Below are 27,816 nucleotides of genomic sequence, written 5' to 3'. Positions count from 1 at the left end.
GTTCCATTCAATCCTTTATTCTACCTGTCCCTATGTCTTTATGGGGAAGGTGCTTACTTAAACAGTGAAAAGTTGTCATTCAGTCTTTTTTAATAGGAGCCACTGTTAAAATTCCTCCCCTTCCACTGGTATGGAAATCTCCTACCCCTATTTGGACTGAAGAGTGACCCCTGAAAAGGGAGCGATTAAAACAAGCTAGAAATGTGGTTTTACAACAGTTGGAGGCCCTTCATATTGAACCTTCCACCAGTCCTTGGAACACACGCATTTTTACAATTCCTAAAAAATCAGGTAAATGGAGATTGTTACATGACTTCAGGGCTATCGACGCCCTTATCCAACCTATGGGGGCGTTACAGCACAGGCAGGACCGAACCCCTAAATATGCACTAACTAGATACTGGTTAGCTGTTTCCAGCATGGCCAGAAACCAGTGTAATGTGTTCCCTATAATCTCCTTAACCAGAACATAGCTATTTGATTTCCCACAAGGACACTAGCTGTGTGTCTTACAATTCAACTCAATTCTGACACTATCTGCCGGGAGATGGTGTCTGATCCCACAGGTTAAGGGCTCAGTACTACAACAGTGTGCACCCCCCAAAAAACAACAACAAAAACACTTCAGGCACCAATCACAAGTCCAAGTTGTCACCTGGGCTTCTGACCAACAGGTTTCTAGACGTCCTTCGTGGGTTCCATTAATTTGCTAGAGTGGCTCACAGAACTCAGAAAACCCATTTAGTCACTAGATTCTTGATTTACTATAAAAAGATCTAACTTGCGGATACCCAGATGAAAGAGGTGCATAGAGCATGGTATGGTAAAAGGGTGTGAAACTTCCATTCTCTTTCCGAGCTCCCCACTCTCCCTGAATCATGTTCGCCAACCTGAAAACTCTCCAAACCCTGTCCTGTTTGGTTTTTATGAAGGCTTCAGTACACAGGCATGACTGATTACATAATTGGCCACTGGCAACTGAGTCAACCTCCAGACCCTCTGGGTTCCTGGGAAGCCAATGGGGTGGGACTGAAAGTTCCAGCCCTCTAACTGTGTAGATGGATTCCTTCTTCTAAAAGTCACTTCATTAACATAAGAAGAGACACCTTTAGTGTGTTCTTAGGAAATTCCAAGGGTTATTTAGGAGCTCTTTGCCAGAAGCGAGATAAAGACCAAATAAATATTTCTTGTTAGAAATAATAGTAACACAGGGGCACCTGGGTGTCTCAGTCAGTTGAGCGTCTGACTTTGTCTCAGGTCATGATCTCACAGTCTGTGAGTCAGAGCCCCGCCTTGGGCTCTGTGCTGACAGCTCAGAGCCTGGAGCCTGCTTCTGTGTCTCCCTTTTCCTGCACCCTTCCCCCACTCATGCTGTATCTCTGACTCTCTCTCAAAAATAAATAAATGTTAAAAAACTGTTTTTTAAATTAAAAAGAACAGTAACACAGGCCCGAATAGACATTTCTCCAGAGAAGATATACAAATGGCCAACAGGTACATGAAAAAAATCTTCAACATCAGTAATCATCAAGGAAATGCAAATCCAAACTACAGGGAGATACCACCTCATTCCCATTTGAATGGCTATTATCAAAAAGAGATGTGTTGGCAAGGATGTGGAGAAAAGGAAATCTTGTACTCTGTTGGTGGGAAGGTAAGTTGGTACAGCCACTCTGGAAAACAGTATGGAGGTTCCCCAAAAAATTGAAAATAGAACTACCATATTGATGCAGTTTTGGAGTGGTGGTGGGGTCTGGAGCCAATGGCCAAGAAAGAATTCTTGAGATGTCTTTGGTGCAAACATGTGGTTTTATTAAGCACGGGGACAGGACCGGAAGGCTGGTGTTGTGAGTAGTGACAGATTATATACTATGGAGTTGGGGAGGTAATGGCAAAAGGGAGGGCTCTACAAGGACTTTCATATGCTAAGAGGACTCTGAAAATACTGGAGGCCTAGCTACTGTCAAGCTAAGGTTGTTTTTCCCTCTATCAAAATAATTAACATTTAGACAGTAGGGAGTTCACAGAGAAATGTTATACTCTGCCTTCCTCAAGTAATCATCAATGGGCTGCAGGTTATAATGAAATTTAATTTTACCTGCCATTTCCTTTTTTGCCTTTTTCCCCACATGGAGGGGACAGTGATGTTAGGGCTCCAGGAAACTGAGTCTAGAGGTTTCTAGAGATTAAGCTACTGATAAAATTGTCTTTCTCTAGTAATTTACTAAGACATTTGTAAACTTATGGAGACGCATGTGCTGCAAGACTGTGATCTCTGTCAGTTAGCCATTTGTTTTCTTTCCTTTGTTCTTGGGCAGCCAGGAGTGCCTGAGTAATGTCACATACATCCTACCTAGTGGATAGGGGATGGTGTTGCAGGGCGTCAGCTTGAGCTTTGCCCTCAGATTGCCTCTGGCTCCCTCATCACCGTGATCCAGCAATCCCACTTCTGGGTATATATATATCCAAAGGAAATGAAACCAGGATCTCAAAGAGGTACCTGTACTCCCATATTTGTTGCAGGATTATTTACAATTGCCAAGATACGGAAGCAAACTAAGTATCTGTCTAGGGATGAAGGGATAAAAAAGATGTGTTACAATAAAATGGAAAATTATTCAACCATGAGAAAGAAGAAAACCTTGCCATTTACAACATCATGGATAGACCTTAAGGGCATTATGCTAAGTGAAATGTCAAAGAGAGGAAATTCAAACAGAGAAAGACAAATACTATAAATCTCACTTCTACATAGAATCTGGAAAAAAAAAAAAAAGTAAAACTCAGTGAAACGGGTAGACTAGTAGCTGCCAGGGACTAATTGGTGGGAAACAGGGTGAGATGTTGCTTTAAGTGTATAAACTTTCAGTCAAGAGTAAGAAGATCTAATGCACAGCATGGTGACCATAGTAAATAATAACTGTACTAGGAAATTTGCTAAAATCGTAAATCATTTTTTTATAATTAAAAAAGTTTTTAATTTTTTTTTTTTTGAGAGAGAGGGACAGTGCAAGCAGGGGAGGGTCAGAGAGAGGGATACAGAATCCGAAGACAGGGCTCTGAGCTAGCTGTCAACACAGAGCCCAACACGGGGTTTGAACCCATGACCCGCGAACTCATGGCCTGAAGTCAGACGCTTAACCAATGAGCCACCCAGGCTCCCCTAAAATCATAAATCTTAAGCATTGTCACCACATACACACAAAGTAACCATGTGGATCAATAGGTGTGTTAATTAACTTGATTGTGATAATCATTCCACAGTGCTTATATATATCAAGCCATTACTTTGTACACTTTAAATATATATAATTTTGTCAATTACACCTCAATAAAGCCAGAAATTTTTTAAAAGTAAAATCAGTGGTATTTGCTTTTAAAAATAATTGGTTTCCACAATGACTGAGTAGTCTCTTGTGTGTAAACTTGTATCTTTCCTCTTGCTAAAGGTAATTTTTAAAATAGTATTAAATTTTTGTTTTTGGGGGGGCGCCTGGTTGGCTTTGTTGGTTAAGCGTCCGATTTTGGCTCAGGTCATGACCTCAAGGTTTCTGAGTTGGAGCCCTGTATCAGGCTGTGTCAGCAGGGGGCCCGCTTCCTATTCTGTCCCCCTTTCTCTCAGCCCCTTCCCAGCGTGCACTCTCTTTCTCTCAAAAATAAACATTAAAAAACTTTTTTGGTTTTTATTGAGGTATAATTTTCATACCATAACACTCACCCTCTTCTATGCACAGTACTATGCTACGGAACCACTACAATCAGAATTCAGAACTGTTCTATGCCTCCTGAACCGCCCCCCCCCGCCCCCCACTGGGCTCCTTTGTGCTCAGCCCCTCCTCCCATCTTCACCTCCTAGAAGGCAGGGCTCTGTTTCTGATCCTCTGCTTTCTCCAGAAAGTCATGTAAAAGGAATCAGGCTTCTTTCACACCCACTAATGCATTTGCAATTCATTCATGGGTACATCGAGAGTTTAATCCTTTTTACGGCTGAGTAGTTCTCCATTTACAGTCATGCCACATTTTGTATATGGATTCACCAGGTTAAGGACATTTGTGTTGCTTCCATTTGGGGATAAATAGGAATAAAGCCACATACATTTGTACAAACATCTGTGTGAACTTATCTTTATTCCACTTGGATAAATACTGTGGAGTGGGATTACTAAGCTACATTTTAAAACTACATGTTAAGTGAATGTTTAACTTTATTATTTTTTTTAATTTTTTTTAAATGTTTTTATTTATTTCTATGAGAGAGAGAGAGAGAGAGACAGCATGAGCAGGGGAGGGTCAGAGAGAGAGGGAATCACAGACTCCGAAACAGTCTCCAGGCTCTGAGCTGGCAGTCAGCACAGAACCCGACGCAGGGCTCGAACCCATGAACCGCGAGATCATGACCCAAGCGAAAGTCGGACGCATAACCGACTAAGCCACCCAGGCGCCCCGAATGTTTAACTTTATAAAAAATATCAGACTGTGTTTTGAAATGGAAATCATCAAGATGAGATGTCCTAACTGCCAGGAGCAGCACCGGCCTCTCTGGATGGCAGTCACAGCAAGGAAATGGCAATGTCTGCACAGCTCCTGCCATGAGAAATGAAGACTAGTATCTCCTTCTGCTACTACTGGCTCATGTTGGAAATGAGCCTGCTGGTATTGACCAGGCCTCACAATATTCCATATCAGACCCATATTCTGAACACAGTTACCTCATAGGAAAAGCATATTTCCTGCCTTTACAAAAGAGATTTTAGATAAGAGCTCTGTGGATCATTGTCAAAAGGTTCTTCCTATGGGCCTTGCAGATCCAAGACTTAGATAATAAAGGGGGTTAAGAACACAAGAGTTACTATTGAGCCTGGTCCCATATCAGAAGAGCCTAATTTATAGTTAAGGTACAGATAAGTATCGAACATAACTTACTAATTGGTGATGTATGGCAGTCCCTTCCTCGGGGCCTACATTCCACAAACATCCTCCCTTACACTGGCAGCTGGGATGAGGATAGATAAGAGTAATTAAAACATAAACCCAGATGCAAAGACTGATACATATAGAGCCCCCTTGGTAGTTTCCACAAACTAACCAATTCAGAATCATTCATCCTCTTGAGAGCCAGACAGAATGACTCCTAACTTATCTATATACAATGTAACCTATATGTTATCCTGTCTCTCACTAAGAGCATCCTGTTATTTCCTTGGTTGTAAATTCACCATGACTGGGATAATTCTGCAATTGATATCACAAAAGACCTCTCATTGTAAGAAATTCCTTTTCTCTGACCTCATATGGTTGTTGAACCTTTAAATAAAGACACTAAAACTGACAGGACAGAGATGCCTGCCTGGTGATCAGAAAGAATCTCGGGGCTCTCTCATTCTCTCTCGCCGACACCGTCCATCCTTCAGGGACCCCTGGACCTGTCGGAGCCGGCGTGGCCTCCGACACCTAACCATCCCTGATCACAAATAGGAGGGGAGATGGGAGTGTAAACCCCCAGACGCTCAATCTAACCTGCCATCAAGTTCCGTAAAATCAATATACTCCTCTCCCATTCCCAAGTCCTCAGCTCTCAGGGAAACGACAACTTTTAGCCGTGTGCATAAAAGCTCACTGTGCTAGGAGGTCTCCTGTGCTGTTATTTCCCTCTGTTAATCAGGCAGAATGGCTGATCTGAAGAGATCAGGGGCAATGACAATCTGAGACACAGTAACATCAAGCAAACCCCTACCAATTACTCTACCTATTACCTCTCTTTCCTTCCCTCTGTAAGGAAGGAGAGAGCATAGGGACACCAACAAGAAAACTAAATGGAGAAATTATACTAGTGTTGGTTAAGAGATCTTGTTTTTTACCTAGTCATTGATGAGTCTAAGAAAACAAACTTGGGACTAGAAAGCAGCAGTTTATCCTTCCTATAGTGTCAATTTCTTTTATCCTGTGTCTAAACATGCAATAGGCAGAGTTGACTTAATATTAACTATTGCCTGGTTTATAAATGCTATTAGAGCAGAACAGTGTCATGGGCTAATCCCCCAGAGGAGATAACCCAAAAATCACTTCTATTTAGTTTCCAAGTTTCTTTCTTTTCTTAATAAGTCTTCCCTTACCATTATAATACTTGGTTTCCTTCTCCTATGCTGATTTGACTGTTGGAAGTAATACTCACCAGGGACATACTATTTGGCATAGAGACACCACCCTGGGATTAGACAACTGAATAGTGCACAAGATTTAATGTATTACTCCTTCAAGGGCCTTACATCAGAGTCCCCTGGAAAGAATAAAATGAACTGGCAGGGAGGGGAAGGGTAGGGACCGAAGAGGAGATAACCAGCAGTCGAGATTTTGGAGGGATAAGCGAAAGGCTGCAGTAAAAATGTACCTTTTTTCTGAAAACTGTCTTTGGTTTAAAGCCAGAGAATAACTAGAGTTTATTAGGGGCAGAGGAAATACAAAAGGCAGAGAAGTGGATTTGTTGAACTTAAGTGGATGAGTTTTCAATTTAAAATAAACTTTTCAATTAAACAGAGCTGCTCATTCAGAAAGGGTGGCCTTAGGGCACCTGGGTGGCTCAGTCCATTAAGCATCTGACTTCAGCTCAGGTTACGATCTTGAAGTTTGTGAGTTCCAGTCCCCAGTCTGGCCCTGTGCTGACAGCTCAGAGCCTGAAGTCCGCTTGGGATTCTGTCTCCCCCTCTCTCTCTCTGCGCTCCCCGATTTGCAGTGTCTCAGCCCCTCCCCCACTCGCAATGTGTGTGTGTGTGTGTGTGTGTGTGTATCTCAAAATAAACAAACATTAAAAATAAAAAAGAGTGGTTTTGTACAACTTGGGGTTCCTGATCACTGGCTGTTTAAGTGGTATTATCTTGTTAGAAATGTAGTAAACAGCATTCATGTGTATTAAAAGCTTACTCTGGACAAGGTGCATGCAGAATATGAAGCGGAATCAAATCCAGATTTCTTCTCTGCGAGCGGTCAAACCAGTGCTTCATATACACTCGTATGTATACACATTCCCCTGAGGATCTTGTTAAACTGCAGATTCTGATTCTGCAGTGAAGGAAGATTCTGAGTCTGCAGTTAACGGCCTCAGAGTCTACACCTGTAACAAGCCCCCAGGTGATGCCAATGTTGCTGGGCTGCGTGAACGCAGATTGCGCGATAAGGGGTTTCTCGTAGGGAATTAAACGTACACATAATTATACAAAGTAAGAATTGGTAAATACCGTCGAAGTTCCATTAATTATCCGTAAAGACCTAGATCTGTCCCAGTCCGAGGGCCATCTTTGTCCTTTTCTGCCTTCCGTGTTCCTTCTGATGTTTTGGTTGTTGCTCTCTTTCTCACATTTTATTTCTTCTGGGGTTGCTCATTGCATATGTCGTCTCTTGGCTTAGAATAGCTTTCGCCTCCTCCCTCAGACTAACGTTTCACTAATTTGTCAAGGTCTATCTCCAAATCACCCCTTATCCCCGGGGACCCCAGTCGAGGCTGACTGCTCCCCACATCAGTTCGTTTGAACCTCAAGCACTTGCCACTACTTCCTTCTGACTCCAGCAGGAAGTCTGGGTTTTAATCCCCCATCGGAACCCACCTCTCCGGGTTGCCTAGCCTGAAAACCCTGCCCCGAAAACGTTTTGGCGAACCTGAGGCCGTGCGAGGCGGCCGGGAAGAAAGCGGCGCCCCTTCTCCGGGTTCTGCACCCGAGCCCGGCGAGGCGGTTCTAAGTGTCATCTGGAGACTGTGCCCCGAAAGGAAGGCCCGGGGGCTGAGCGCCACATCGATTCCCGGTCCTCGGGGTCCTCGGCCGCCGAGCGGACCTCCCAGCCCCGACGCGACGCTGACTGCGGAGCGGGCGCCCCCGCCTGGCGCAGGAGGCTGCCCACCATCGAGGCGCTGGCGGCTAGAGAGGCCGGCGAGCTCCAGGCGCCGTCGCCGCGCGGCCGCAGGGAACGCGCGCGGGGCGGGCCTCGCGCCACTGGCCTTGTAGCCATTTTAGGAGGAAACCCGGATCGCTAGCCCGGGGCGCGGCTTCAATTTCAATAACTTTATTGGCGGCCTCATCCGCTGAACAACCATCGCACTGGTGGCTGGGGGAGGAGGGAGAGCATCGCGGGAGGTGATTGGGGAGGGGGCGCGCCTGGGCAGTGCGCGCAGGGAATGCGGGGAGTTCCCGAAAGTGGGTTTCCTGAGCAGCGCGCATCCCGAGGGTTTGGAGGGAGGTGGGCTCCAGGCGCCCGTGGAGGCTGGGCAAGGAAAGGTCCCCGGGCTCGGCTTCCCTGGGGCGGGGATTCCCTTGCCCGGGTCCCCAGGCGCAGGGGCGGAGTCAGGGGCGCCCCTGACGCGGCCGCCGGGGGTGTTCCTAGTCCCGTGTTGTTCCCCACGGCAGGTGGCCCCCGACTCGAGCTCCAGCCATGGGAAACACCACCAGCGACCGGGTGGCTGGGGAGCGCCACGGCGCCAAGGCTTCACGCGCCGAGGGCGCCGGCGGCCATGCGCCGGGCAAGGAGCATAAAATCATGGTGGGGAGCACCGACGATCCCGGCGTCTTCAGCCTGCCGGACTCCAAGGTGAGCGTTCCCCACGCCCCCGGCGGGCGCCGCTGCAGCGGGCCGGGTGTCGGCGCTCCTCCTCCCTTGGTTTCTTAGCACACTGACCTAGCTTACGGTTTTCTGAATTAAAGGGATTTTTCGGGCACGGAGACGTTGGATGGTAACTACTCCTGCGGTGCTGCCTCAAATTAGGATAGAGGCGGAGTTTTTGTTGTTCGACTAATCTGCTGGTCACGATTACGATGGGGACTGTAGACCCCTCCCTCCAATCCCTGGTTTTCCTAACGGGCAGGTGCCCTCTTCTAGAGTATTGATGAATTTATAGGTTGTAAGCCCTAGTGGGAAACTTCACAGGGTAGGTTGCCTGAGGTGCTGGTCATAGGCGGCAGTTTCTCAAATTTGCCCTGAGGTGGGTAAGTGAATTTATTTTTCTTGGATCAGTATCATTTTGCCTTTCTAAGAACTCAGTCCTTCTCTTTCTTTTTTAATTTATTTAAATTCAAGTTAGTTAACATACAGCGTGGTATTGTTAAGAACTCAGCACTTCTGATCCTCTTCGCCTAGGCAGGGCTGTGAGCCATGCAACCACTTGCTTATTTGATACATTCTCCTAATCTTGGGGATCAATAAAGGACCTGCTTTGGTTGACTGCTCAGCATTCATCTCATACTTTATAGTTGGGGTAGCTGAGATGGTGTTTCCTTCACGCCCAGCTGCTCCTCCAGTGGGAGAGCAAATGATCCCAGGAATTCTCGACTTCCGGGTAGTTCATAATGTTACCATCGTTGAAAACAGACAGCCCACAGCTGTCCGGAGACCTTGATCTCAAATCCAAGGACTTTCAGAAAAGTGGCAACATGTGGTCACCGGCAGAGATAGATGGAGCTGACAGCGATGTGATTACCAGCCTAATGTTCCCAGTCACACTTATAGCTGTCAGCAGACAGTCCGAGTGGAATGAGGTAGAAAAACAGAGATTGGGGTATGTTTGATGTTTGTTTGTTTTGTTGTTTATGTTTTTTAAATTTATTTTTATCTTTTAAATTACTTATTCTTTTTTTTTTTTTTTTTTTTTGAGAGAGAGACAATGTGAGCAGGGGAGAGACAGAGAGGGAGAAACAGAATCTGAAGACAGGCTCCAGGCTCTGAGCTACCTATAAGCACAGACCCTGACGCGGCACTCGAACCCACAGACTGTGAGATCATGACCTGAGCCGAAGTTGGATGCTTAACTGACTGAGCCCCCCAGGCGCCCCAATGTTTTTGTTAATCACTACAAACCTTTCACCAAACTGGAGTTTGTATTACAGAGTAAAGAATGATTTGCCCCATTGGTGGCACATGAAATTTGGATTCTGTTTGTTTTCTTGAATCCTAGTTGAGAACATAACTACAGAAAAAGATCTTAGTCAGGGTGATGAAAAGGACCACGTCTTGGTGTTTCTCCTTCATTCCTTTCTCCCTCCTCCCACTTCAGGATTTCTTCCTCAGCATATGAGCTGTCTGCCCAGTCACTTGCATTTCTTCTTGAAAGCTTTTTCAAGGTGGTCCACCTAATTTTACCCTTTTCCTACATCGATGACTCAGGACTTAAGTACGGTGAGTGTGTTTGTCACACTGTGGCTGCAGTCACTGGTGTCTTGAATAAAAGCCAGGTTCCTGCATCTGAAATGGAACCAATTTGGGGTCATTCTTTCCCTTCCCTCAGTCTTGTCATTTGTAAGACAATCGGTTCAGATAATTCCTCAGGTGTCTTCTACGTCTAACATTTTACAGTTCTCAAGCTAGTCTCTTTACTTTGTCCTTCAGTGTTTTACTTAAACCTTTTCTAACTCTAATTCTCATTGTTTTGCCTCTTTTCCTGATGATTTTGCTGACTGCTTAACTTGGAGTGAATGGTCTTTCCGCTAGTCAGCTGCACTCAGGCCTGCCTCGGAAATGTCATGTCAAATGTGGAAGGGCTTTCTTCCAAAGTGGCATATTAATAGTTTGTAGCTTTCAAATTCTAAACTGAAAATACTAAAACATGAAAGTAACTCATAGGAACAGTGTCAGTGGGGCCTGCATTCCTTCAAATGCCAGTCTTCTTCGGTGGACTCCTTTAGTGGTTCTCAATCCTATTCGCACATTAGAATCACTCGAGATTTGTTTAAACACTGTATGGAAAGTTGGAAACATTTTCCATGTTTCAAAGTAGGGAAAAAAGTGTAACGAACTCCTATATACCCATCACCCAGTTTAAGTAATGATCAGATTGTGAACAAATTTATATCATCTGACCCCAATCCACTCTCTCCCCCCCACCATTATTTTGAAGCGAATTCCAGACATCCTCGCAAATATTCTCTTACCTGTAAATATTTTAGGATGTATCTCTGAAGATGAGGTTCTTTCTTTATTTTACCTTAATCACAGTATTATTCTTATTATCTGTGAACCTTTTTGAGAAGTAGATTCCTAGGCCCTATATCTAAATCAGAATCTGAGTTCCTTTTAGGCACATGTAAAATTTCTGTGATTTTAAGGCAGCCAGTGAGGCAAGAGTGCATTGCTTTAAGAAGATGGAGATCAAAGTTTTCACTTAAGTCACTTATGTAATATGAAAGTCCCTTCAATAAGTCACATATGTAATATGAAAATCCCTTCAATTCTGTTTCTCTGTTTACTTTGGCTTATGCTGTTCGTGGTTGTCTCATAGTGTAGTCTTGAGGAATATAGAGAGACAGTATAGAAGGTAGACTACCTTAGCCATTTGGAAAGTAAAGCCCAAGTGAATAAGTTAATCCTTTTTTTTTAACCCACATTATTTTATTTGCTAATGTTTTGACTTGATACAGTACAGTCCTATATACCAAAGTCATTTAAGCTAGTCTAAAGTGGGGGTCAGCAAACTTTTTCTGGAAGGGACCAGACAGAAAATATTTTAGACTTTGTGGGCCATATAGGCTCTGTCACAACCACTCAATACTGCTACTAGAGCGTGAAAGCAGCTGTAGATAATATAAATGAATGTGTGTGGCTCTTTTCCAATAAAAGCTTATTTATAAAAGCATCTGGCTTCCTGGCCGTAGTCTGCCAACTCTCGTTCTAAAGGATGGTAATGCAAAGAAACTAAGTAAGGAGCCAATTGTTTTTTAGAATCCAACAGATGTCATTGGAACCACTTTTGTTAAAGGAAGCTGGGGTTTTGATCTGATACTCCTTGAGGGTCCAGAATTTTCATCCCTACCCCTGAAATAATTAGTATAAGCTTGGCAGAACACTTCCCCAAATTTAAGAAACCAATGATAATGATTTTTTATATTTTTATTGTCCTTTTTGTAACCTATTAGCTAAAATGAAGGTTATGAATTATTTATAAATTTCTGTATCTCTAACTTCCATTACCACTGATCATTGAAACCTGTTGATATTTACAGGTGAAAAATACATGGCTAACTTTATTGCTTTTTATAGAAGCATATTTTGTTCTCATATTTTTTCTCTTAAGAGGCACTCGGAAACATGTCATAATTGCTTGCCTATGAGTTAATCTGGTAACAGAGAGTAAGCTTCCCCTCTTTTTTTTTTTTAATGTTTATTTTACTTTTGAGACAGAGACCGAGCTTGAGTGGGGGAGGGGCAGAGAGAGAGGGCATCACAGAATCCGAAGCAGGCTCCAGGCTCCAGGCTCCGAGCAGACAGCACAGAGCCTGACACAGGGCTCGAACCCACAGACCGTGAGATCATGACCTGAGCCGAAGTTGGCCACCCAACCGACTGAACCACACAGGCGCCCCCCCCTTCTTTTTTTTTTAAAGGGAGATCCTAAGGATCTCCCTGAAAGGGTGGGTGATGTATGCAGACTAATGTTAGGCTGTGATTTGGGCAATCTTTGAGCATAAGCCATTTGACCATTTTGGTCCTAGATGAGTTTTTTTTCTATAGTTTGTTCAAAATCTGATTTAGTTGCCAATTTCAAGGCTTACTGATCCTTAGCAGAAACCTAGCACCCCCTCTGTACCCTAGGGGGAAGGAAGTGATCTTTTAAGAATTCCTGGGTCACAATTTAGGGATGACCTAATCTTTCTTACAGCTCCCTGGGGACAAAGAGTTTGTATCATGGCAACAAGATTTGGAGGACTCTGTAAAGCCTACGCAGCAGGCCCGGCCCACTGTTATCCGCTGGTCTGAAGGTGGCAAGGAGGTCTTCATCTCTGGGTCCTTCAACAATTGGAGCACCAAGATCCCACTGATTAAGAGGTGAAGACCAGTGTCCTGGTTGAGTCTATAGGGTCCAGGAGCAGAGACCTGATTTCCTGTCTCAGAGAGGGACCTGGCTGGACTGCTCCTCTCCATCTGCTGGGGACTCTCTCTAGAACATTGTCTGTGACCAATGACTATATTTGTGACTTTTTTTTTAAGCCTCACAGTGAGTCAGAGATGTTTGACCAGTTAGAATATCATCGCCTCAGAGGCACTTACGGTAATGACTTTGTGGGTACACTCCTCAGGACTGTTCACACAAGTCCTGTCTGTGCTTGTGGGAATTCTTCTGTTGCTAGCCGAGTCCGCTCGTTCGGACTTCTGCTTCAAAACAAATCACCACGTGACGTTCTGGTCAGTAATGTGAGCTGTTGCTTGCAGAGAAATAATGAATTATTTGGTGAACAGAATGGCCCTTTACATGTAGATCGTTTTTCAGAAACTGCTCACGAAAATGTGGAAAGGGTAACTGAGGCACTTCTGCATCCGGAAGCTACCTACTCTTCTTCACACTTGTGAGGGAGCTGTTCCTGCTGAAGCAAATCCGCTGTGCTCGGCTGAACCATTTTGGGGGATTAACATCTCTATTATTCTCTTCCAGATAGTAGTTAAGAACTCAATTTATTGGGAGGGGCTGGCAAATATGTCTTCAAGGTGATACAGAAAAGGAGAATGGGTCTATAAATGGTTTTTTATTCCGGGGGAGACAGCTGCTTAGGAATGTGTGAGATTATTGGCATGATGTGAATGTCTCGTGGTTTTTACATTAAATTCCATCCGCTAATAGGAACTCGGCCTGTTTAACATTCTGTTTTCTTCTGTAGCCATAATGACTTTGTTGCCATCTTAGACCTCCCTGAGGGAGAGCACCAGTACAAGTTTTTTGTGGATGGACAGTGGGTTCACGATCCGTCAGAGGTAAGGCCTTGATTTCCAAGGGTAACCATGAACTTAACTGTGTGCTTTTGACTATTACTCCCTTTGGGGTCAGCTGTCACTGCTGTCAGGACTGATGGGCCCCCACACTGGAGGGTTTCTCTCCCGATTAAAGATGGACGTGGCGAGCAGGACCTGTTTAAAGTGGGAGGTTAAGGGCGCCTGGGTGGCTTAGTCGGTTAAGCGTCCGACTTTCGCTTGGGTCATGATCTCGCGGTTCGTGGGTTTGAGCCCCACGTCGGGCTCTGTGCTGACTGCCAGCTCAGAGCCTGGAGCCTGTTCGGAGTCTGTGTCTCCCTCTCTCTCTGACCCTCCCCTGCTCACGCTGTCTCTCTCTCTCTCTCTCCTAGTAATAAATAAATAAATAAATAAATAAATAAATAAATAAAATAAAGTGGGAGGTTAAATGGAAGAGACGAGTTTGAAACCGGGTTTCTGAGTTTTTTCCATTCATTGTTTCAGCCTGTGGTGACCAGTCAGCTTGGCACGATTAACAATCTGATCCATGTCAAGAAATCTGACTTTGAGGTGTTTGATGCTTTAAAGCTCGATTCAATGGAAAGCTCAGAGACATCTTGTCGAGGTAATTTTGTAGTATTTGCTCTTTCTTGATGTGTTTTTCTCACAATGCGTGTTCTTTCCCAAGGGTAGTTTTTGTTTGTTTTAATGTTTATTTATTTTGAGAGAGGGAGAGAGCGAACATGAGTGGGGGAGGGGGGGAGAGAGAGAGCAAGAATTCCAAGCAAGCTTTTTGCTGTCAGTGCAGAGCCTGACATGGGGCTCAGTCCCATGAACTGAGATCATGATCTGAGCCAAAAGCAAGAGTCAGACGCACAACAAGCTTAGCCACTCAAGTGCACCTTGTTTGTTTTTTCCTTTCCTCCTCAGGAATCTTCTGAATCCTATATATGTTTCATATACACATACATATGTAATATGTATATGTAATACATATATGTGAATCATACATATGTCTTATGTATGTGTGTATATGTAAACATTTAGGTCTCCTCTGAAACCAGGAAAACTTAAGTCTAGTGAATTTCATTTTAAACTTTTGTTTTTTAATGTTCATTTATTTTTTTGAGAGAGATAGAGCATGAGCAGAGGAAGGGCGAAGAAAGAGGGAGACATCTAATCTGAAGCAGGCCGAGGCTCTGAGCTGTCAGCACAGAGCCTAGCATGGGGCTCAAACCCACGAACCATGAGATCACGACCTGAACCAAAGTTGGATGCTTAACTGACTGAGCCACCTAGGCGCCCTCATTTCGAACTTTTTAACCAAGATCTACAGCAGCACATTTTGTTTTTCATTGTTACCCAATTTCCTCCCTCCTTCTCTCCCTCTCTTTCCCTCTTCCTCCCTCCCCCTCCCCTCTTCTCTCTCTCTCTCTCTCTCCCCCGCACCTAAACGCACACACCTGTACCACAAGTCTCATAGCAGAATGTGTGCCTTTGTTACATGCAACGTACTCTGTTTTCTGTTTTATTGAAAACAGCCCCTTACTGGGACCCACGCTGAGCATGGAGCCTGCTTCAGATCCCCTCTCCCTCTCCCTCTGCCTTTCCCTCACTCATGGACTTTTGCCTGCACTGTCTCTCAAAAAAAATACATAAAAAGTAAGATAAAAACCTATTTCTAGTAATGTTTCAAGGTTTCACTGACCCTTCGGCAGTATCATCCAGCCAAGGCTAGTTGTGTCTGGTTTGCCTTGTTTAGATGCATTAGCTTAATCCTGCCAGGCTGATAGCTTAGCTGGCAGATTTATAGGGCCCTCCAAGTATGGCAGTCTTGGGGCGGGGGGCAAGGGTTCTTTCTGCGTATATTAACTGAAATTTTATAAGTTTTTGGTTAAAAGAAAATTCCTTGGTAGAGGAAAAGACCTGCATCTTTTTGTTTCTCCAAATACTACTTTTTCCACGGCTTCCATCACATTGGCTGTAGCATCTGAAGAGTGATTTGCTTACCACACTCACAGTCACCAGTCTGTTACATGGCAGTAAAGGCTGTACCAGCCCAAAGAGCTGTGTGCTGTGTTCCCAGTAAGTGCACTTTTCCTTTTGGAGTTCAGAGCCAACCCCTGCCACTCGCCGGCTAGGGATTCACAGCCAGGTCCTTCAGCCTTTTCCCTTGAGTCGGGTGGATCAGAATATCAGGGCACACACGGTGTGGCTTCCAGCAGACCTGTCCATGGCATCATAATTGTCTGTCTGTGAAAATCATAAAAATACCGTTTTTATTAGATAAGCTCAGAATGTAAAGTTGGACGTTCTTCTTGGCCGGTGGGGCGGTGATCAGCGAGAGTCTAATCCTGAATTAAATGACGAGACCGCTTGCATGGTGCTGTGTGATTCTGGCAAAGCAGCCGGTCAGCGGTCGACATCTACCCGTAACTGTACAGAAGGAGGACAGGCATGCTTTTGATCTTTCTTCTTTCACCCAGTCTCCTGGTCTCCTTTGTATCTGTATGGATTTGCCTATTCTGACCTTTCATATAAATGGGATCACACAGTACATGATCTTTGATGTCTGGCTTCTTTTACTCAGCATGTTTTCAGAGTTCATCCATGTTTCAATGTGTATCAGTACTTGACTCTTTTTTTTTTTTTAAAGTTTATTTACTTTTGAGAAAGAGAGAGAGAATGGAAAAGGGCAGAGAGAGAAGGGGAGAGAGAGAATTCCAAGCAGGCTCTGTCCTGTTAGTGCAGAGCCCAAAGCAGGGCTCAAACTCATGAACCACGAGTTCATGACCTGAGCTGAATGCTTAACCCATGGAGCCACCCAGGGGCGTTAATAATACTTCACCCCTTTTTGGGGCGCCTGGGTGGCTTAGTCAGTTAAGCGTCTGACTTTCGCTTAGGTCATGATCTCGTGGTTCGTGGGTTCGAGCCCCGCGTCGGGCTCTGTGCTGACTGCCAGCTCGGAGCCTAGAGCCTGTTTCAGAGTCTGTGTCTCCCTCTCTCTCTGACCCTCCCCTGCTCACGCTGTCTCTCTCTCTCCGAGAAATAAATAAAAAAATATTTAAAAAAATAATAATAATACTTCACCCCTTTTTGTGACTTAATAAAATTACACTGTATAGATAGACTATTTTGTTTACCTGTTAGCTGATGGACATTGGGATTGTTTCCACTTTTTGTCTATCATAAACAACGCTGTTCTGGACATTGTGCTCAAGTTTTTGTGTGAACATGTTTTCATTTCCCAAGAGTGTAATTGCTGGGCCATGTGAGAACTTCACATTTAACTTTTGGAGGAATTGCCCAGCTGTTCTCCGAAGCTACTGGCACCATTTCTCACTCCCTCCAGCAACAGGTAGTACTCCACATCCTCACCAACAATTATTTAAAAACAAATTTTTTTTTTAATGTTTATTTGTTTTTGAGAGAGAAAGAGAGACACACACACAGCACAAGCGGGGCAGGGGCAGAGAGAGACACACACACACAATCGAAAGCAGGCTCCAGGCTCTGAGCTGTCAGCACAGAGCCCAGTGCAGGGCTTGAACTCACGAACCGCAAGATCATAACCTGAGCCGAAGTCAGAAGCTTAACCGACGGAGCCAGTCAGGCGCCCCACCAACAATTATCATTGTGTCTTTTATATTGTGGCCATCTTTTTTTTTTATTTTTTATTTTTTAAATATTTTTATTTTATGTTTAGGAGAGAGAGAGAGAGACAGTGTGAGCAGGGGAAGGTCAGAGAGAGAGGGAGTCACAGACTCTGAAACAGGCTCCAGGCTCTGAGCTGGCAGTCAGCACAGAGCCCGACGCGGGGCTCGAACCCACGAACCGCGAGATCATGACCCAAGCGAAAGTCAGACGCTTAACCGACTAAGCCACCCAGGCGCCCCTATTGTGGCCATCTTAATGAGTGTGAAGTGGTATCTAATGCTGGTTTTGGTTTACATTTCCCTAACAACTACTTCCTTGTTAGTAATCTTGTCCTTACTGTTGCTATCAGTGTAGCCTCAGCAGTCCTAAGAGTTTATATCCTTGTTGTCTGTTGCTTGGATGTAAAAAAAAAAAAAAAAAAAGAAATCTTAATTTTTTTCACATTGACCATTCACAAGGCATTGTCACATCTGTTATCTCATTTGATTGCCATAAAAACATTGTGAAATAGGGTAGAGATATTACTTTCATTTTATGAAGAAACTGACTGTAGCAGGAAGGTTTGTCCCAGGTCATACAACTGATCAATAGAGTAACTCTTCTCTGAAGCTACAGCTTTTACTCCTCATCCCCCCTCTGTCCTCCACGTCATGTTGCCGTGTTGAGGAATTTCATGGTTCAGGTTCAGGATGACTCCGACTCTTTCTTTGCCTTACATTTGGAGAGCCAGCAGGTTATAAGTTTATGATCAATGATTTCTGCCATATTTAATATTAACTGCCATGTATTGACAGTTTTTTTCATGCACTTTTACTAGTTTTCCAACTTTCCCTTATATTTGGGTAAATATCTTCCAGACCTTTCCAGCTCTCCTCCAGGGCCTTACGGTCAAGAGATGTACGTGTTTCGATCCGAGGAGAGATTCAAATCCCCACCCATCCTACCTCCTCACCTTCTTCAAGTTATTCTTAACAAGGACACTAATATATCTGTGAGTATCCTGAAAGGATTGCTGGGGCCTCTGGGGGTTACTAGGACCATCTGAGCAAAGTCAGTAATCCTAGAGGTCAGGATTATTACAGAGCTGTTTTGAGAATATAAATCACATATGTAGCAATAGCATTACATACAGATCCTCTTTTCCAGAGCTGAGTTGTTACTTTTCCAGGCATTGATATCAAAATTCATAGTTATCTTCTGATCATAATACATTAGACCCAGAACCATGGTTTGTTAGAACCAGTTTCTGGGACTTCTATTCCAACAGAAGATAAGGCATATTTATCAGTTGGGGTATACAAAAGGAGCATAAGGGGTTTGGGTTTGGGTTTTTCCCCCGTATAATTGATATCTCTAGTCAATTCACTTGGTTCCCACTAAGATTATTTTTTACCTACTAACACAAATCTTCTGTACATGTTATGGGCAAGATTTTTGTTTTAGCTTTTATTAAGGGAGATAAATAGATGTTAAGGGTTAGAGTTTGCCCTGGACTCCGAATTTTCCTAATTCTCTGTAATGAGAACAAATGGTTGATATATACTAGGGTGAGTATATTATTTAAAAGAAATCTACATTCTAGTTTAGAGTTTCTGAACAGTTTTTTTTTAATGTTTCTTTATTTTTGAGAGAGACAGACAGAGCATGAGCAGAAAAGGGGCAGAGAGAGGGAGACACAGAATGCGAAGTAGGTTCCAGGTGCTGAGCTGTCAGCACAGAGCCCGACGTGAGGCTGGAACCCACGAACCGTGAGATCATGGCCTGAGCCGAAGTCGGACGCTCAACCGACTGAGCCACCCAGGCGCCCCTCAGCAGTTTCCAGAGAGCTCTGAGGAAGAGTAAACTGGTTTAAAATTGTGCATTTAATCCCATTTAGTGATTTTTTTTTTCTTTCTTTCTTAGTGTGACCCAGCCTTGCTTCCCGAGCCCAACCATGTTATGTTGAACCATCTGTATGCATTATCCATTAAGGTGAGCGGGGACCTGGCTCTCCCCCGGACGAGGAGGGTAGGGGTAACACACGCTCTCCAGTGGTGACTTGCCTCGCTACCTCACTGAAGCTACAGCTGGCCGTAATGGTCAAATTGTAGGAGAACTTTCTTTTTTTTAACTAGCAGGTGGGGTTTTTTTGTCTGGGTGTTTATTTATTTATTTTTAAAAAAAGTTTTAAAGCTTTTTTCATTTTTCAGAGACAGAGTGTGAATACGGCAGGGGCAGAGAAGGAGGGAGACCCAGAATCCGAAGCAGGCTCCAGGCTCTGAGCTGTCAGCACAGAGCCCAGTGCAGGGCTCGAACTCACAGACCACGAGATCATGACCCGAGCCAAAGTTGGAAGCCCAACCAACTGAGCCACCCAGGCGCCCCACTGGGTGTTAATTTTAAATCTTAGTCCCTATGCTGTGTTCTGGCTAGCTGATTTGCCCTGTGATTGAATGAACCTTTTTCCTTCCTGGTTTGTTTTTGAATAGCTTTCACCTTTGGACCACCTACTTAGAGTTCATAGCACCGGGATTTCATTTGCAGACAAAGCAAGTGTATCTTTCCAGTTTGGAGAATGCTCAAGTATGACCAAGGCTTTTGCTTTTTAAAGGTGGATATGAGCTGCTCTCAGGTGCTTCACTCACATACCCCACTGATTGCATCTCTCCTCTACACTAGATAAAGGAGAAATGTGACCAGATTTGCTCTGAGTTCTCAGTTTCTGTGCTGCTTTGGAGTCTGGGTAGAAAATACCCATTCAGTCCCATCATGTCTTCGTGGTCTGGCTACCAGAGTAAAGTTTTCTGTAGCCCTGTAATTTTCAAACTAGCCTCAGCATCCTCAGAATCACCGGGGAAGGTGTGTAAAAATACGGATTCAAAGCCTGCGTCCCCAGAGATTCTGCAGTAAGTCTGGGATGGAGCCCCCAGCAATTGTCTTTTAAGCTGCTAAGATTTCTTGGATGTGCAGCCAGGTTAAGGAGATCACTGATATAACCTTTAACAGATTATGTGATACTTTTCAAATATATATTATTGAATTTAAATTTTATAATAACCTTGTGAGGTAAGTATTATTTTTAACCCCTGTTTGATAGATAAAGAAACTAAGGCTCAGAGAAGGTCATGTTGCCAGTAAGTACCGGGGAGAGGACTGAGGTCCTGCTGTCCTCATTCCATGTTCTTTTCTGGTGGTCACCGCACCAGGTCTCTCCAAGTAGGTCCTTCTCTCACCCGCTCCTCACTTTTACCAAACGCTTCCTGGAGCTGAGTTTTTTTCCTGCCTCGCTTGTGTCACATTTAGGCTGTGATCGGCGACCTCTGGTCACAGACTGTTAATCTGAGAAGCATTCACGGTAGACACTACAGCATACGGGGAAATAGGAAGATGGACTGGTTTCTCACTTGAATTTGCCTGGGTTCTTTGGGATGAGACTGGATTTTGCCCCCTTGGCACTGCTGTTTGGCTATCAGCTGATGTTCCTGGGCCTGCCCCCCTGTGGCACACACCCTTCGGCTGTAACACAGCCAGGGAGCGAGTACCGCTTGCCCTTCATATTGACTCTGACTCAGGTCAGCCTCTTGATTACTGGGTTTCTGCTTGGCCCTATGACCCATTTATTCCTGGTTCTGTCAGGTTGTGTAGCCTGTTCGGAGTTGATCCAGCGGTTTGAATACCTTTCCCAAGAAGATCTTGGGGTCCACTTTGTTCAAAGAGAGGGATTCCTGAGTTTCCTCTTGATTAGAATGAACTTTTTCAGTTCATCCCTGGTATTAAATAGAAATTAGATCTGCTTTGGGGCTTGGAAAGGGCGGGAGGGGGATCATGGCCCTCTCTTAATGCGTTTTAGACTTCCTTCTAAAAATGAATGTCAGAATACTTCTTTATTTTTCCCCCATGCAAGTTTTAATTAACCCCAGTATTCAAATTTGAGGTGGGGAAAGGAGTGAGGTAGGAGACTAATATTTCTTCAGCACCTATTATGTGTCAGGTGCTGTGCTAGATAGTCTCATATAATCCTCAGCGCCGCCTTAATGGTAGGTGTTATCCTTTGTAATGATGAGAAAAAAGGCTTAGAGGCATCACATAGATTAGTCAAGGCTACAAACAGTTACAGGAGGAGTCAGGATTGGAACTTAAGTTGAATTGACTCCAAAACTCACCTATTTCTAGAATACCAAACTGTCTCAGTTCAAAGTGAGTGGCTGTGAAAGACTGATGGCTGGGAAGAGCCACCTGTTGCCTAAACTAACGAATTAGCTGCACATTTCTTTCCCGCAGGACAGCGTGATGGTCCTTAGTGCAACCCATCGCTACAAGAAGAAGTACGTCACTACTCTGCTGTACAAGCCCATTTGAAGGGATCCCTTCCTGCCTCCGGGATTCAAGAGAAGCATCTCCCTTGCCTTTCTGGACCCGACCAGTCTTCACTTGAGACTGGAAGGCTGATTTGCTTTGAGGCTGATATGTGTGTTTCAGAGCCTTCGAGTAGGGTGCTCTGCTTTTGCATCTGATCGCAGATGAGAGCTTTATGAGTTCATGGAATTTATTTTCAGAAAAAAAAATTATATATATATATATACATATACATATATAAGAGGAAGGTTAACGGGAGCCTCCTAGCTAGATGTGTTCTCTCTGCCCATGGGGACTCCCCGACACCTGTGCAGGGGGCTGCAGAAGGACCATTACAGGAAGCTTTTTTCCTAAAGTGAAGGAAGAGCCAACTCTCAGGATCCTTGTTGGGTAGAGATTCCGTCACGGCTACCTTGGCTCTCCCAGGAATGGGCTTGTGCCAGACTTTTGCCCCGCGTGTCCTTGGCAGGGGCGGCTTCCCTTGCATGGGTTCTCTGTATTCCTGTAGCGTGCGGCACAGTCTGCTCTTTATGATACCAGGTGCCCAACGGGAACCCTTTTTCTTCTCATTTCTCATTCTTGCTCTGATGCCCTCCTTCCAGTCCTATACCTGACCCTTCCCTATCACAAGACTCACTGGCAGGTGACCCCTTTATGTAAGACCCACCTCAGAGACCAAGGCTGCCAGAAAGTCTCCTTTTTTAATCCAGCACAGGCCCGGCCACTCGGTTCCCACTTATTTTAATTTCTACTAAAGAAAACAAGTCTCAGTGTTATAAAAGGCGGACTGCAGAAGGCCTGCTTTCTTGTGTTGTGCAGTGCCACAGCTTGGGCTGTCTTGGCACATTCCCGTCCAGTCTCCTGCCTGGCCTGGCCCTGCTTCCATATTTTCTTTCACAGAGCAGACAGCTTTGAAGATGGGAGTGGAACCAGGGAAAGCTTTCATGTCTTTCATCCTTGGGAAGTTTTTACGTGCCTACATTTTTCTTTAATTAAAAAAAAAATGCCTTTTCATTGTTCTTAAGAGACCACATAGGAGAATTTTAGGCCCTTGATAAATGGTTCCCAAGATTTTCTTTGACAAGAAAGTAGTAATCTAGCCCTCAACAGTCTCACGTTAATGTGACCTCCCCTGTGCACATCACTGCACTAAACAGTGTTCTAGATACAGATTCAGGTTCACTGGGTGCACCTAGAAAGTTCTTTCAACTTCCAGATCCATTAGGCCAAGAAGCAAGAAAGTAGCCCTGGTGTTCCTAACATGAATAGTATTGCTTCCCTTTACCAAGTGCTACTGGAATCACTTTGTCTTTCTCTTTTTTTAAAGTGTTCGATGATGAAGTGAGGTCAGCGACTTTCCATTTGTGGAATGAAAAGTAGCTACTCAAGCCACACTCTTGGGGTTGTTCCGAGATAAAACTTTTTTCCCCAAATATCTGTGGCTCTTCCATTACAGATAAATGCAAATTAAATGTTCAACTCTGAAGGAGGCCGAATTCGATGCTTGAGAGACCCCTCCACTGTTAGGACGTGTCCAGGCGCACTGAAAGGGCACCCATAGGTCAGTTTAGCTACCTCCTGTCCTGTTCAAAGCTGATGACACAGCTGTCATTGGGTTTATGTAGAGCTGTTAGATCCTGGGAGTGAGGCAGGAGGGCACTGGGGGGTGGTTTTGCTGGGAGTGCAAATGGCCAAGTGCTTTGGTGGTTACTTGCTGAGTATAAATACCGCTTTAGCCACTTCAGGCCACCTTCTGCAACAGAAGACTTGTGTGGGAAACCTTTCAGGGTCCCAACCGCTTTTTGAGTGGTGTGTCATTTAAAAAATCTAGGCCAAAGCCTATTTTTACCAGCTCTCAGGATCTACACTGTCTTCAGTTATACTACTGTTTTTTCCACTACCCATTAAATAAGCAGCCCACATAGGAGGATTCAAAATCTTGGTGGCTAAACGGAGGATTTTGTTACACTCCTTTTTCTTGTCAACAGTATTGAAATGTGATTGCCTGTGTGTTTGTGTATTAAAATTTTTACTCTACGCAGGTGTATCAGTAGAGTGGGGCAGGAAGAGAGAGCCCTTCAGTTTCTCAAGCCAGAGGCTTCTGTGACCGCTTCTGACTCCAGTGACGCTAGATTTTGGTGCTGGTGGCCTTCAAATCTCCCTGATCTGGAAATGTGCAGGGAGTGTCAGTTTCCCAAGTCCTGAGGTAATCTTTTGGCCAGATGTGACATGAGAGCCCACCAGTTGGTATGGAAGGGGACAGGCAAGGGGATCTGGGCGATGCCTCCTTCAGCAGTGTCCCTTCCCTGCATTGCTCACATACCTGTGGCCCTGAGGAGCCTGTCACAGTCTGTCTCCAGAAAACTGTTCTAGAAGGTAGAGAGGAAAGGAGGAAGGTAGCCCAGAGTACATCCCACTCATTCTTTTATGTTGGTTAAAGGGATAGTTTTTTTTCTGCAAAAGAGAGCTTGGCAGATTTCGAAAATGAATAAAGGCAAAAAAAAAAAAATTTTTTTTTTAAACCTACAGGAGTTTCACAGAATCAAAGCTAGAAGAATTAGAAACTCTGTAGGAGGGCTAACCCTTTAAGAACTGCATCGTGATTTGGGGGGTTGTGGGGAAAAGGAAGAGTGACTGAGCTGAGGAGGATGCTAGGAAATAAAGGCTTGAGTAACTCAGAACTATTACAGCCTTTTTCCTAATGAAATGAGACCTAACACACTGGATCCTTGGATCTCACTGTATAGAACCTACTGTGTAAAGCCTCCCTTTGTCTCTTGTTCTATTCTCTACCCTTTCTTCTGAATTCTGCTTTACCTTCAAGCTGACTTTCCCAGAGTCTCAGGTCAAACATTACCTATAACAAGTCAGTCCTCTTGCTGATAGGGTCATGGTTATTCGCTTGCATTAAGCTTAGAATTGAATGGAATTTGATCACTGTATGTAACACCCCCTATGGGCATACCTGGCCTCAAGAGTGTTGGCTTTAAAAAAACAAACAAACAATGCTTACGTGGTAGAGAAACCCTGTAAAGGAAGAATCCAAGAGAAGATTATGAGGGGATTGTACAAATCCAGGCCTCCAGTGATCTCTGGTCTCTTGTCGACCCTAATGGGTCTGAGAAAAAAAAAACCTTTGCGAAGTGTCAGTACTGCTCGAATGCTGCTAAAATGAAGTTTGGAAAGAAGTTTTACCTCCAGGCTGGGCTTCTGTTAATCTGCGTGTAAATGAAGGAGACATACTAATGACAGAATCTCCTGCTTCTAATTGGGGAAATAGGGCTTTTAAAATTTTGACCTCAACTAAAAATGATATGCAATAGTCTATGTTGTATGTGTTTGAAAAATATTCTATCTCAGAGATTTCTAAGTCCTCACGTACTAGTGATTTGGGGCACAGGCCCACGAGCAGATATTCAGTTTGTTCACACATTATTCTGACTCATCCTTACACCCCAAGTTCTTGCTGTCTTCTCCCAGGGACTGCTAGCTCCAGCCCCCCCATCCCCCCAGGAGGGGTGGGCATTAGGGTCCTTCACAACTCCAGACTTTGGCGCTTGTCTCTCCTTAGGCACCCATTGCAGCAGCAGGTCGAAGGCCTATCATTTCTGCAGTGAACCCAAACTTCTGGAGTAAAACAGCCAGATTTATTTTTTAAATGATAAGCAGGAAGGGGAGGGAGGAAAAGAGGGAAAGAGAGAAACTTTAAGAGCCTGTGGCTTAGGAAATCCAATTCTTGGCAATGGAATCCCTGTAGGATTCAAATGTGGGCTTTGTCTTGATTTACTTTTCTCAGTTGTGCTTTGAAGTGATTAAATTTCATGAAAAACTAATTGATTAGTTCCATTCTAGGTTGGAGTTGAGTGAATTGGGGGTAGCACAGTGCTTTTGCAGTGAGATTGCTGTGAGGTAGCAAACGCCTGTGGATTTTGTAGTCGGGTTAACTGGTCGACAGTCCCCTGCCTCCCATAAGTATTATGTATTTGATCATCTTGTGTTCGCATCTACAGAACACTTAACCACTAGCTTGTGGTTTTAGAGCCACCAGAGCTCACTGCTGTCCATCAGTCCTAATCTCCACACTGGGCCCCATATGTGAGACTTGCTTGAATTTTGGTAAATTAGAGGATGCTGGTGGTTATTTCGCTGAAGCAGTTTGAAGGAGTGCAGCTCTGTTGTAAAGGGGGAATAAGACTATAACTTGGAAGGGAATTAAATGTGCGAGTCCTCCTTTAAGTGGTGCTTTGTGTAACCTGTAGTGCCGAGGTACAGAGTTGTATTCCACAAAGGGATGGCATACCGAAAAGGGATTTGAAAGCTTTTCTCTAAATGTAATTTGTCATTGGATTTTGACATGTCTGAAAATTATGTGATATAACATACAGAAATGTGACATTTTTCCCATAAAACTGTTGAATAAAAAACGTACTACGCAGCAATAATATTTGAGTTCTTGGCTGGTCACTGATTATATTCTCCAAATCTGTCGGCCTCGGGAGTCCCAGAACCTAAAGAACGCAAACTGCCACACAAACACATTTGAATAAAGAGAGAAGTCGTAGGCGTAGGACAGAAATGATGTCCTCCATCCATCTGCCACCTTTCCTCTTTTCATTCCAGGCTGTGCTGTCATTAACTAGAGGAATGCAAACTCAGTAATCTGAAATTGTGTCACTGCATACTTAGCTATTATCTGGTGTTGGATTTGCTGAGACCCTAGACCATGGGTTTTCACCACTGTGTGTACATATCACATCACCGGTGCAGGTTCTAGAAAAATACAGGTGTCCCATCTACTACCTCCATCCCTATTTAAATAGAAATCTCTGGTATGGGAGCCAGGTATCTGTAATGAAGTCCCCAGATGTTCTAATGCACGTCCAAGGATGAGGAGTCTGACCGTTAGAGACTTCATCATATAGGAAAGCACATTATGTGCTTCATTCTGACAGCAAATCACTCTCCTCAGGTGGCTTTGTTCAGGGTCATGATAGGAACAGGAGAATTTTTGTCTCCCGTCCCTTTATTTCACAGAGTTCTTAGAGAGCTGACCCCTGGGCTTTTCCTAAAACATCCCAGCCAGGCTCCCCTATATTTGCCACTCCAAAGCATCTAAAATGAGTTACATTTCCCTGAGGGAAAGAATGCCGCTGGAAGTGAGAAGGTGAGAAGAGTATGGGAGGTGATGGGAGAAGTGAGCGTGAAGGGGGGAAGCAGGGCAGGGGATGGGGATGGGGGAGCGGGGATGGCAGCAGAAGTTAACGTGAGCCCCTCCCCCTCTCCCGCTGCAGGTCAGGAGACTGCTTGCAGATCAGGATCAGGTACCAGTGGGATGTGATGTGGGCTCAGCCTCCAACAGCACTCTCTCCTAAACGTGCACACTGGTCACCCAAACAGCGTGGGCCAGAAGTCTATCAAGGCCCAAACTGGCACTGGTGTCTGCTTCCTACAGCATTTCTCTCTGGCTCACCGGCTGGGGGTCTCACTGGATTCCTTTGAACCCCCTCCTCCTTGGCACCGACGGTTACTCATTGCACAGATTGTTCAAGAACATCGTGAATCTCTCCCCTATCCCCGGCTTGTGTGGCCAGTGTTCATCCAGCAGCACGTAAGTGAGTCTAGAGTGCCCCTCCCTTTCTCGAACCGAGTTTCTGGCTCCAGGACACTTACACTGGCTGAAAATTAATGTCCCCATGCTCTGCCACCAGTTAGAGGTCTTCAGGCATTCAGTGGTGCTCTGAAGGACACTCCGGTCTTGTGAGTTTTCTCTTTTTCACTGACCGTCCTAGGGCACGGTTCTTTGTCAGAGGTCAGAAGACCTAAAGTCCATATGCTATATGGTATTTAAAAAAAAAAAGTTTTTAAAGTTTGTTTATTTTTGAGAGAGAGAGAGAGAGAGAGTGGGGCAGGGGCAGAGAGACAGGGAGAGACAGAATCCGAAGCAGGCTCCAGGCTCCAAGCTGTCAGCGCTGAGCCCAAGTTGGGGCTCGAACCCATGAACCATGAGATCATGACCTGAGCTGAAGTTGGATGCTTAACTGACTGAGCCACCCAGACGCCCCATGTGGTATTTTTAAGCTAAAAGTAGGTTTTCACAAATTTCTTAAATCCTTCTGAACTAGTTTTCCT

General features: G+C 44.5%; 1 protein-coding gene across 3 annotated transcripts; it reads left to right on the top strand.

Annotated features, from left to right (window-relative positions):
- The first annotated feature begins 7,978 nt into the window (after nt 1-7,978).
- On the top strand, nt 7,979-24,224 carry PRKAB2 (protein kinase AMP-activated non-catalytic subunit beta 2). 3 transcript variants are annotated; one of them, XM_039224064.1, is made up of 8 exons: nt 7,979-8,090; nt 8,394-8,574; nt 12,632-12,798; nt 13,626-13,719; nt 14,200-14,320; nt 18,210-18,343; nt 19,255-19,323; nt 21,613-24,224. In XM_039224064.1, exons 2-8 carry the CDS (start codon nt 8,419-8,421, stop codon nt 21,688-21,690), a joined length of 819 nt encoding a protein of 272 aa, XP_039079995.1. In that variant the 5' UTR covers nt 7,979-8,090; nt 8,394-8,418; the 3' UTR covers nt 21,691-24,224. The 3 variants fall into 3 exon arrangements, with proteins under 3 accessions (XP_039079995.1, XP_039079994.1, XP_039079993.1); XM_039224063.1 differs by having other exon boundaries at nt 7,979-8,123; XM_039224062.1 differs by lacking the exon at nt 7,979-8,090 and adding an exon at nt 8,143-8,226.
- Nucleotides 24,225-27,816: the final 3,592 nt, after the last annotated feature.

This window comes from Hyaena hyaena, unplaced genomic scaffold (assembly GCF_003009895.1).
Source record: "Hyaena hyaena isolate Hyena2069 unplaced genomic scaffold, ASM300989v1 scaffold_1529, whole genome shotgun sequence".
NCBI lineage: Eukaryota > Metazoa > Chordata > Mammalia > Carnivora > Hyaenidae > Hyaena > Hyaena hyaena.
This window is presented reverse-complemented; position numbering and strand designations above follow the sequence as displayed.

Excerpts from the sequence above, each read along its gene's own strand:
- PRKAB2 (XM_039224062.1), top strand. The coding sequence starts at position 8,165 with ATGCGGGGAGTTCCCGAAAGTGGGTTTCCTGAGCAGCGCGCATCCCGA. Across the intron at positions 8,227-8,393 it reads TCCCGAGGGTTTGGAGGGAG|GTGGCCCCCGACTCGAGCTC; the intron begins GTGGGCTCCAGG and ends TCCCCACGGCAG. Across the intron at positions 13,720-14,199 it reads GGGTTCACGATCCGTCAGAG|CCTGTGGTGACCAGTCAGCT; the intron begins GTAAGGCCTTGA and ends TCATTGTTTCAG.